At 42.4% G+C, this 12,069-nt stretch overlaps 1 protein-coding gene across 3 annotated transcripts in view; it reads left to right on the top strand.

Moving 5' to 3' along the window:
• Armc3 (armadillo repeat containing 3) overlaps positions 1 to 11,699 on the top strand; it is an 81,909-nt gene extending 70,210 nt beyond the window's left edge. For all 3 annotated transcript variants that reach the window (XM_035441477.1, XM_035441479.1, XM_035441478.1), the window contains exons 16-18: positions 2,333 to 2,530; positions 4,770 to 4,932; positions 11,490 to 11,699. In XM_035441477.1, the coding sequence (XP_035297368.1) occupies positions 2,333 to 2,530; positions 4,770 to 4,932; positions 11,490 to 11,699 (571 nt within the window). The remainder of the gene's footprint in view (positions 1 to 2,332; positions 2,531 to 4,769; positions 4,933 to 11,489) is intronic.
• Positions 11,700 to 12,069: the final 370 nt, after the last annotated feature.

The following is a 12,069-nucleotide window of genomic DNA, read 5'->3' as shown; positions in this document are numbered from 1 at the left end:
GCCCTTTCAATTGGAACAATTGCAGCATACTTTGTGCTTCTGTAGTTTATGTATTCAAAACTCCTACTAGGGCCTGGGGATATGGCTCCATATGGGGATAGTATTTGACTAGTTTGCACAAATACCTGGGTTTAATCCCCAGTAGGAAGTAAATATGGCATGGTGGTTCACACCTGAAATCTCAGTGCTTAGGAAGTCCACAGTTAGGAAGCAGGTATGTGGTTGGATTGAGTGATACTAGTCAGCCCACACTGCCTGCTCTGACCTGCCTGGACCCTGGGACTTGGTCTTTGCATTCTTTCTGAGACACCCCACCCACCCCCATCCAAGCACGTTTGGACAGACACCTTGATCTGCCCCCACATGAGTATGGGTTCACTAAAGACTTGCCTGCCTTAAGAGTTGGGCATGGTGTTACACACCTTTAACCCCAGCACTTGGGAGGCAGAGGCCGATCATTGTGAGTTTGAGGCCAGCCTGGTCTACAGTGTGAGTTCCAGGACAGCCAGGGCTGTTACTCAGAGAAACTCTGTCTCGAAAAAAATCAAAAAACAAAAGAAAAGAAAGAAAAAAGAGTGTCATTTATTGAATTTGTCCTTGGCATTTGTTAAGGGGGGAAAATTACTAAAGCTGAAAAGTAAAAAGAGTGACTGTTGGAGTCTGGGTCATCTTTGAAGTGGGAAGGTTGAGTCTTAGGTGAGACTCTTGCACACTTATGTTTCTGTGAATTCCTTGCAAAGGGGCTGTGGTGACCATCTAGGGAGATCTTCCCCTTCCTCTTAGGGGATGCACTAGTTGGTTATCTGTCAGCTTGAATCACCTGGGAAGAAGGGACCTCAGCTGAGAAAATGCCCCAAGCAGGTTCGCCTGTAAGCAAGTCTGTGGGTATTGTTATTATTATTATTATTATTATTATTATTATTATTATTATTAGTGGTTGATGCTGAAGGACCCAGCCTACTGTGGGTAGTGCCATTCCTGGGTAGGTAGTCCTGGGGTGTATAATAAAGCAGGCTGAGCAAGCCATGAGGAGCAAGCCAGTCAGCAGCATTCCTCCACGGCCTCTGCTTCAGTTCCTGCCTCCAGTTCCTGCCCTGACTTTTTCCCTCCATGGTGAAGTATGACCTGAGAGATGTAAGCTGAAATAAACCCTCTCCTCCCCAACCAAAAGTTGCTTTTGGTCCTGATGTTTCTTACAGAAATGAAAACCACTAAGTAGGACGGAGGGTCACTTGCTCTCCGTCAGTTCCTCTCAGCTGGTGCTATCCATCGTAAAAGGCTGGCAAAGTAATACCCTGGGGTACAAATGACAGAAAAGACATTGCATACTAGCTGGAGATATCGATAAAGCAATGGTAGCATATGGGGTGGGGCTGCAGGATTAGGACAAGCTGTTGGGAGGAAAGATGCCGAGATGGAAACGGATTCAAGAGTTACACCTTCAGTGCCTAGTGTAACCACTTGGAATGTATGAAGAGCAACCCTTTCAATCTAGCATGCTAGGAATAACTGGTGTAAAAGTGAGTCATAACCCTCACATGGATGTAAGTAGAGTACTATACCCCAAACAACTACAGCTTTTAATTAACATGACACACAATTGCCTCTTGTTTAAGACCTTAATGGAATTTTAGAGAGGGAATTTGTATAACCGTCACCACAGACTAGATAACAGTTCAAACATCCCAGAATCCTAACCCTGACATTCTCCATCTAGTCCCTGAGTCTTTGAAGTTGACAGGACTCAGTGGTGGTGTTTTCCTGTGGTTTTTCTCTTTCTAATCTCTCACCATATAGACCTGGTTTACCCGGAACTCACTTATGTAGACCAGACGGGCCTTGAACCCACAGCAATCTGCCTATCTCTGCCTCTTGCGTTCTGCCAATAAGGTGTGCACCACCAGGTCCAGGCAAGGATGACTTTTATGGGATCACTGGTATGTTACATCTGATACTGATGTTTTCCACCCAGCATGTCTTTGAAATGGTTCCAAATTATGTTGTGTGTTAGTAGTTTATTCCTTTTTATTCTTGACCAGTATTTCATTGTAAGGACTTACTACTATATACTCATCTTTTATCAAAGGACATTTGAATTGTCTCTAGTTTTTTTTTTTTTAATTTTTAATTAACTTTTAATATAGCATACAAAACAATAAGCTTTGTCATGGCATTTTCATACATATGTGTCACTGCATTTTGTTCTAATTCATTTCCCTCCCCACTGGCCTCTCCATATTCCTTTATGCTTTTGGGGTTAATTCAGAGCACAGTTAGTGTTTGGTTATTTGATTGACTAGCTATGGGATTTTATTATTGTTTACTCTCAAAGGAAAGGGAGGGGGAAAAAAGAAGAAGAGAAAGTAAAAGAGGAAGAAGAAATCCTGGCAGTGCCCAAACTGACAGAAGGCAGCTCCGAAAAAGAATGGTACCCTCCTCCTGACCCCGAGTTATGTGTGTATGTGTACGAGGTGACCAAGTCCATACTGCCCATCGTCAACATTAAGGATCAGATTGAGGCGCTTGCCAAGTGAGTCTCCCCCCCCTTCTCTCTTCTCTCTCCATGTATACTTATTTCTGAGTTTTGAAAAGCTTCAGTGGTTTCCTTTTTTTTTTTTTTAAGTTAGAATAAAACCAACAAAATAAACCGCCTGAGCGCCAACTTCGAAGCAGAAATGAATGAAGTAAAGGTGCTCTTCATTTCTATTAGGCTGCATTTCTGTGAAGAATCAGAGCTCAAGTTGCTTAGAGACAAATGCCTGGTTTTTTTTTTTTTTTTGTTTTGTTTTGTTTTGTTTTGTTTGTTTTGTTTTTCCTAGCTTAGCTGTTAAATAGCGTTTTTGGTATGCTCGTAGAGAGGTTGTGAGTGAATTTGTGTTTAAAAATTAAATCAAGGCATCCTGTTGGGTATTCTCTATAAACTCACTCATTGTTTTTTTGTTTTTTGTTTTTTGTTTTTTTTTTTCTTTAAACACAAGTAAGCGCCTGTTTTTCTGATGGCTGTCTGCTAGTTTGTTTGCTATTTCTCTCGTGTGGGCTGTGGGCATTCTGAGAGCTTGCTGCAGGGCAGACCAAGTTGCCCTCCTCATTTGTGCTGTGTTTTGGGCTCATTCCATAAAAGAGGCTGAGGCCTGTAGCAGGACTGAGGGAGCAGGAAAGACTAGAAATGGGGGATGGGCTCCATGATTGACACAACCAGCGGGGGTGGGGGGGCTTCTGGCTCCAGCAACAGCTGCAGTCTCTGTGGGAGCTCTGTCCACTCCAGGTGGGAGTCAAGTAGCAGTCCTCAAACCTGGAAGTGACAACTGCAAACCGCACAGCTGCCAGATCACTGACTTCTGTCAGCCAAGACTCAGGGAGAATGAGGGCATTTGGCTATGGAAGGATTTCTGTGTCCTTGAGACGTGGTGACTCGGGCGGAACTCTGACTCGAGTCCGGTGAACATTTGTCCAGTACTTCCCAGCACCATATTCCTAGCAGAGGCTCTCCTCACCAGGTTTTCAAACGTTAGTATGATAACAAGCAGGACGGGGCAGACTTCTGTTCCACCACATGATAGGCTGTCAGGAGGTGGATTGACAGCTCTGCTCCACCTCACTGCCCCATTGCTTACTTAAGTTTTGTTTAGCTTTGGGGTTTTCCTTTGTTTTGGTTTAGTTGCTCTGGTTTGTTTTGTTTTGTCTTGCTGTGTTTTGAGGTTTTTAGACATTATTTCTCCTAGTAGAGCCAAAGGCCAATCTTTCCTTTAAATTTTCAATTTTTCCCCTGAATGTGCCCTTAGTTACAGAGAATTTTTAGACATGTATTTGTTAACATTATCCCATGAGATCCTACTATGTGGTAAAAACCCTCTGAAACAAAGTATCCCAGTTTCACCATCTCCCACACATCTGATAACACGTCCAATATATCTTTTCTTCCTCCTCTTCTTACTCTCTCCTTTGATAGCAGGATTACATAATACCTCATCTTTCTTCATTAAAAAGATACATCTTAAATGACAAAATTTTAAATTAAAAAATACGAAATTTACTGCTTATAAGCCCAGTCTTTAGTAGGCAGAGGCAGGAGGAGCCTCAGCAGGGCAAGGCCAGCCTGAGCCACATGCTGAGACCTTGTCTCAAAAGAGGCGGTGCCCCCCACCCCCACTCCCTACTTGAAAATGTCTATGAGTCCAGTGGGAAATTTGACTGAGTTCCTCTTGCTTTTGAGTTTAAATGGCTTGAAAGAAGAAAGCCCACCAGTTAGTAAATGCCTTCACTTTCAGACCAGAACACTTCACACTGTTCTTTTTGTTTGTTTGTTTTTCCAGACAGGGTTTCTCTGTGTAGCTATGGAGCCTATCCTGGCACTCGCTCTGTAGAGCAGGCTGGCCTCGAACTCACAGAGATCTGCCTGCCTCTGCCTTCTGAGTGCTGGGATTAAAGGAGTGTGCCACTAACCAATGCCTGGCTTTCACACTGTTCTTAAAGTTACATTTATATTTAGTGTGATAATCATTTGGCTTGTGTTATACCCATTGGGATGTTAGCATCATTCTCTTCTTTGCACTGAAGTAAATCGGCATGATTTCAGTTTATATATGAATTTGTGATGGTCTCAGTACAGTAATCATGGTGGTTTTTCCTTCCTTTACATTCTTTAAAGTAAAGCAAATAACCAGAGGAAATGTAGTTTTTAATGTGTAATTGTATATATAATCATACATAAAACATCCAAAGTAAGTGATTAAAACTGACAGTTTTTCATCTCAATGTAATGGGCACAGGTTTGTGGCAGATAAAATGGGCGGTAAAATTCCAAAAGAGAAGATGTCTGATTTCAGCTGGGAACTTCACATAAGTGAGCTGAAATTTCAACTGAAATCCAATGTTATACCCATTGGACATATCAAGAAAGGAATCTTTTATCATCGAGCTTTGCTTTTCAAGGTATTTAAAGTATTTTTGTCTCGTTTCTATTAGGTTAAAAAGTTTTGTCCTTATGTCATCAGACCGAGTCAGTTGCTAGCATTTAACTGGATAATGTTAATCTTTGCATTTATACCTATTTAGCTTTAAATATTTGTGATTATCTATGTACATATGTATAATACATGGAGGATAAATAATATAAAATTTACATTAGGTTGAAAAACAACAACTTTCTAAATTATGTAACTATCTACACATTAAATACTGGCAAGCAAATCGGTGGTCCTTTTAGGGAATGCAGAGGATATCATCTAGATAGAGGGAGAGGAAGGGGGTGTATAAAGTTGAAGGCCTGATATGAAGCATCAGATAAGTTGGCCCTTTATCCAGAAATTTTAGTAACCACTACAAATTGTCAAGCACGGGGGTAAAAAGAATGTGATTTTGAAAGACCATTTAGGCTGTAAATGGAGGGAGTAATGAATTAGAACAGACACAAACTAGAGACAGGATGACCTATTAAAAGATGTCTGGACAACAAGTATAAGTGATTCATACTATGGATGCATTACTCAGTGTGGAAGGAGAATAAAGCTGAGGAGACTTTGGATGTAACAACAAGAAGGACTTGGTAGTTGACTGAACATGGTGGGGAAGAATGCCTGGTGAGCAGAATGACTCCAGGTCCTGGGAAGGTGAGGCTTAAGAGAGTATGGTCTTTGATCCACTGTGTAGGAACTGAGAAAACACTTCCTGAACCTCTAGACTGAATGATTAAATTCTGTCCATCTCCCAAGCACATATATACTTCTGTCTTAGTTACTTTTCTCCTTTGTATGGACAACTACTGGACAAGAAGCAATTTAAGGGAAGAAGGGCTTGAGAGGGTTCATCAGGGCATGGGAGGTATGGCAGCAGCAGCTGGTACCCTGGCACCCACAGTCAGGGAGCAGAGAAAAATGCTGATGTGAAGCTCTCTTTGTTCTTCTCTCCCTGTTATGGTGTCTGGGATCCCCAGCTCATGGGATGATGCTGCCCACATTCAGAGTGGGTCTTCTCTTGTCCTTCTTCAGTTAAACCGCTTTGGAAATTTCCTTACAAAATACCCTGAGGCATATCCACTAGAGGATTCTAAAGCCAATCTAGCTGACAATGAACTACTACCAATCTACCATTTATCAATTTGACAACTAAATGCATCATTTTAAGTGAAAATAATCCATGTCTCATTCTGAAAGCCTCATGGGCATCTCATGATGCAAACTGTACTTAGTTATCTGTAAAAGTCTCCCAAATCTTAACAGTCCTATCATTGTTCAAAAGCCCAAAGTCCAAAGTCTATTCTAAGAGTTAAAACAATTTCTTAACTGCGATGTCTGTAAAAACATTTTTTCAAGTTACATAATTCTACCATATAATGTCATAGAATAATCATTGCTATCCCAAGAGGGAGGAACAGGAACATAGAAAGAGAAGATTTGGTCAAAGTAAGACCAAATCTCAGCAGGGAGCTGAGTGTTGTGGCTCTCAGCACTTGGGAGGCCCAGGCAGGCAAATATCTGAATTCAAGGCAAGTTGGGTCTACAGAGTGACAGGTAGGACTATGCAGAGAAACCTTGTCTTGAAAAACAAAAGCAAAAACCTCAACAGGGAAAACCACAATCCTACATCACCATGTTCAGCATCCAGGGCTTGTAATAGAACCAACTAGGCTTCTGAAGCCCTGCTCCTCCATCTCTGTCAACTATAGCACATGACTGACCCACTCCCTTGGACAAGCTGTGTTCTATATCTGCACCTTTCTTTGGCCAATGACCCATGGTCTTAACATTTCCAAAATCCTAGGGTCTCCACTTGTGTTGGCTTGAATGAAAATGTCCCCCATAGGACCATAGAAAGTGGCACTATTAGGAGGTGTCATCTAGTTGGAGTAGATATGGCTTTGTTAGAGAAAGTGTGTCACAGGGGGTGGACTTTGAGGACTCAGATGCTCAAGCCGTGCCCGAGGTCTCTCTCTCTTTCTGTTGCTTAAGAATCTGGGTGTAGAACTCTCAGCTACCTCTCCTGCACCATGTCTGCCTGCATGCCGCCGCCATACTTTCTGACATGATAATGGACTAAACCTCTGAACTATAAGCCAGTCACAGTTAATTGTTTCCTTATAAGAGTTTCCATGGTCGTGGTATCTCTTCACAGTAATAAAACCCTAACTAAGACACCACTGTAGCTCAGGGTTCATCTTTACAGCTTCCCACATGGCATGATTCAACGAGTCTTCCTTCTTCAGTTAAACCTGTCTGGAAATGTCCTCAGAGATATGCCAAGGGTGTGTCACAAGTAAACAAATACTGTTGTCCATTGTCTTAGCTAGGGTTACTATTACTATTATGAAACACTACAACCAAAAGATAACTGGGGAGGAAGGGTTTATTTGGCTTGTTGTAGTTCATCACTGAAGCAACTCACGACAGGAACTCAAACAGGGCAGGAACCTGGAATCAGGAAATGATGAAGAGACCATGGAAGGGTTCTACTTATTGGCTTGCTCCTCATGGTTTGCTCAGCCTGTTTCCTTATAGAACTTAGGACCTGGGGTAGCGACATCGAGAATCACTAATTAGGAAGATGCCCTATTGGCTTCCCTATTGCCCAATCTTATGGAGGCATTTTCTCAATTGAAGCTCCCTCCTCTCTGATGACTCTAGCTTGTGTCAAGTTGAAATATAACTAGCTAGCACAGCCACCAAAATCTCATCACATCCATTCATATCTCACTCCTATTTCACAGCAATCCTCTCCATCATCTAAATGCCTTTCTTATATCCTTGGAATTCTTGCTCTGTGAGCTCTTTTTTCTTTCCTGTCTTAGAGCCCTTCCTGTTTATTAACTGTTCCTCCATTTAGAATCTAGACATGCTGAAGTCAGCATTATATACAGAGAAAATCTAAATTTGTTCTCACAATGTCTACAACCATAGTTATGATTTCCCACCCTCAGGACACTTATCATTTTGTGTTATTTGCCAGATACTTGCTCATATAATTTAAAAGATTAAAACAAAGCTTAATACTTGGGAAAAAAAGAGTTTACCCAAGATCAACCAGAAGTGGAACTAGATCTAAACATGTTTTAATATGGACTTTTATAAACCTCCCACATTGATTCTACCCAAATGTAATCTCACTTCTGATTAAAATTCTGAGTCATATTGATCGTGACATTTTTTTAGCACATACCTTATTTTCCCTAACTCCCTGTCCACTAGTCTCTCAGTAAGGACTACAGTGACCACCTCATTGTCTTGCTTAAAACAACAAAGAATTTTATTTGTTACTGACCAACCATTTTTCTGGAAACCACTCTCTGGTTACCTTTGTCCTCTCTTGCTACTAAAAATTGGATCTTCCAGTGGTCATCTGTCCTAGTTAGATGAAACACCATGACAAAAAGCAAGTTGGGGAAGAAAGGATTTATTTGGTTTACACTTCCACATCATAGTCCACTGAAGGAAGCCAGGACAAGAACTCAAGCAGGGGGCTGGAGAGATGGCTCCAGAGGTCCTGAGTTCAATTCCCAGAAACCACATGGTGGCTCTCAACCATCCATAATGAGATTTGATGCCCTCTTCTGGTGTGCAGGCATATATGCAGACAGAACACTGTATACAGAATAAATAAATAAATCTTAAAAAGAAAATGAAACAAACAAAAATTGATGTATATAATCTCATTAAAGGAAATAAAGAACTCAAACAGGGCAGGGATCTGGAGGCAGGAGCTGATGCAGAGGCCATGGAGAAGTGTTGTTTACTGGCTTGTTCAACATGGCTTGCTCAACCTGCTTTCTTATAGAACCCAGGACCACCAACCCAGGGTTGGCTCCACCTACAATGAGCTGGGTCCTCCCCCTGTCAATCACTAATTAAGAAAATGCTCTCCAGGCTTGCCTACAGCCTGGTCTTATGGATGCATTTCCTCAATTGAAGCTCCCTCTTCTCAGATGATTTTAGAATAAAACTGCCAACACATTGTCCAAGTCTCTTCTGTTTTTGCTTCATGAACTTCCCAGGGTAGGATCTTCACTTGCCTTTACATAGTGCCTAAATGCCTAAGATTCACAATATTACAAATTCCTTCTTCCTGTTTGCAGTCAGCTGCTTTGCTTCCTCACAAGGCAAGAGATTTTATTTCTTCCTGTTTGTTTGTTTGTTTGTTTGTTTGAGACAGGGTCTCTATACATAGCTCTGTCTGTCCTGGAACTCACTCTGTAGACTAAGATGGCTTTAAACTCAGGAGATCTGCCTGCCTCTGCCTCCCAAGAGCTGGGATTAAAGGTGTGTGCCATCACACACACCTATCAGTTCCTGTTTTTATAAGGGCAGTAATTTCGGTGGAGGGAGGCCTGACCCTATGAGTGTCTCTAAACCTAGTCACCTCCCCAAAGATTCACCTCCAAATACATTAGAACTTAGGGCTTCAGCATACAGCTTTGGGAGGGCACACAAATATTCAGTCCATAACACCTCATGCTGACCTGAATTCATTGAATGACCCAGGTAACATTTGAGGGCAATGAATTCAGGTTCATTACTCAGCATTCATAGGGTGCACTCACTCACTCACTAACTCACTAACTCACAAGGCTGTGTTCACTCACTCACTAACCCACAAGGCTGTGTTCACTCACTCACTAACTCACAAGGCTGTGTTCACTCACTCACTAACTCACAAGGCTGTGTTCACTCACTCACTAACTCACAAGGCTGTGTTCACTCACTCTAGCTCACAAGTTCACTGCACACTGGAGGAAGATACTTGGTTCTTCCTTTAGGTCACTATTGGCAGTGACCTTGGGAAAGCACCTGACTGTAATAGCACTTTTTCATCCTGACTGACAGCCCACAAATAAGGACATGGAGATATTAATTATGAAAGTTTGGCCTTAGCTTAGGCTTGTTCCACTAGCTTTTTTTTTTTTTTTTTTTTTTTTTTGTTTTTTGAGACAGGGTTTCTCTGTGTAGCTTTGGAGCCTATCCTGACACTCGCTCTGGAGACCAGGCTGGCCTCAAACTCACAGAGATCCTCCTGCCTCTGCCTCCCGAGTGCTGGGATTAAAGGCGTGTGCCACCAATGCCCAGCGTCCCACTAGCTCTTATAACTTAAATTAACCTTCTTCTATTAACCTTTGTTTTGTCATGTGGCTTTTTACCTTTCAGTCTGTATGTCCAACTCCCTCTGAGTCTTACCAGCGTCTTGGCATAATCTTCGGGTCTAGATTCCTATTCCTCCCCCCCCCAAATCCCTCTTATCTATTCTGCCTAGCTATTGGCCATCAGCTCTTTCTTTTTTAAACCAATTACTGTGATACATCTTCACATACTGTAAACAATATTCCAAAACACCTAACCTCAGCTTCACTCTAGAAAATGGGGGATAGTAATCTGTTAAAGTGATTTAAAGTGCTTTAACTGGAAATAAGAGACATACCAGCAAATATTTCCTTGGAAAACATCACACACACAATCTTTGCATCCCACTGGACTCCAAGGGTAATAGATTTTGATGTCGTTTGTTGTGTAGTCACTGCTTTCTAAGCCATCTCCAGCTACAGGACAAAGAGTATCAAGATCAAAACCTAAAAGTCCTGGAAATGACCACCAAGTCATCATCATTTTGGCTTATTCCAAACTATGCAGTTTGGTGTAGTCAGTACTTGTGACAAATACATTTAATTAAAATATGAATATATCCACTATAAAAAACAATTCTGTACCCCTAGGGCTATTTAGCTTTTGTTGAGTACTTACTCTTGGGACTTGGCACCCATTAATTCATCACACAACCATAAAGATACCATGATTCTTCCCAACTCACAAAGGAATAAATGGAAACCTGGACTTGCAAACCCCTTGTCTTATAGTCACTAGTTGGTAAGACTCTGGGTTAAATTGAAATGCAAAGCAAGGCACTCTAACCAAGGTCTACTATTAATTATAGTATGGCTGAAAAAAATTGTAAATTATTTTTAAGATACTTAAAAGAGAAACAAAACGGAAAAAACCCTGAAAGTCAGGGGCAATCAGGGGACTCCAGAGAGATACCGGCATTGAGGTAGCTGCAGAAAGCCAGAGAGACAGGTGCAATTGGGGTCTCCTTCCCATGGTGCATTCCGCATCACACAGCAGACTGGCTGGAAATGGGACTTACTTCAATCTCACTGCCTATTACAGCCAAAGAGCAGCCTGGGCTGTGAACAGACTGATGGGTACATGGGCTGGAGCCCTGGGATAGCTCACCTCCAAGCACCCTATCCATCTTGTACTCCACTGCATTAACTGCCAGAAAAGTGCCCTTTCCCAGAACACTCTGACACGCATTGAGTCTACAGATGGCAAGCCATCAGGGGCAGGCAATGCTTGGCTCCTACCACACCATTCTCCATTTTCCAGCTTCCAGTCCAACAGTTTCTTTGCATGCCTGTGTTTAACTCTCTCCCAAGTAGGTCTCCCACTAAGGATCTCTTCCCACTTGCTTTATTATGGCCCTGAGCCTCAGATGTCTTGTTCCTCTCTCAGGTACTGGCTGATAAAATCGGTGTGGGCAGCTGCCTGGTGCGTGGTGAATACAGCCGAGCGTGGAACGAAGTGAAGCTGCTGAATGAGGCTCGGAAGGGCATCATCGGGCGCCTGCCCCCACCCGAAGAGTACATCGTGGACCTCATGTTCCACCCAGGGGCCCTGCTGAAGCTCCGCAGCAAAGAGGCCGACCTCTACCGCTTTCTTTAGGAGCACTCAAACCGGAAACTGTCTCCACATGCTTTCTTAGAAGGGCGCTAGATGATTTGATAAGTTCAAATAAAGGTATTAGAAATGGTTTGTGTGTCGAAATAAGCTGTGGGTGTGACTGTGCGTTTTTCCGGATTCCAGGCTGTGGAGTTCGGGTTCAGTCAGAGCCTCAGATGCTTCCCATCCTCACACAAGGCTACTTTGGGTAAAACGGGTCAGCCCTGTTAGGAATCATCAATGAAGGCGCTCAGCAATTGCTTCCTGTGATGGAGTAGGCTTGTCACTGACCCCTTGGTATCCAGAATGGGTCAGGTAATACTTTAAATAAACTCAGTCGATTTGTACTGTCTCAGTCACATGTCCGTCTTTA

Source organism: Cricetulus griseus, chromosome 3, assembly GCF_003668045.3.
Source record: "Cricetulus griseus strain 17A/GY chromosome 3, alternate assembly CriGri-PICRH-1.0, whole genome shotgun sequence".
Taxonomy (NCBI): domain Eukaryota; kingdom Metazoa; phylum Chordata; class Mammalia; order Rodentia; family Cricetidae; genus Cricetulus; species Cricetulus griseus.
Note: the sequence above shows the minus strand (reverse complement) of the source record. Positions and strands in the feature narration are given on the sequence as shown.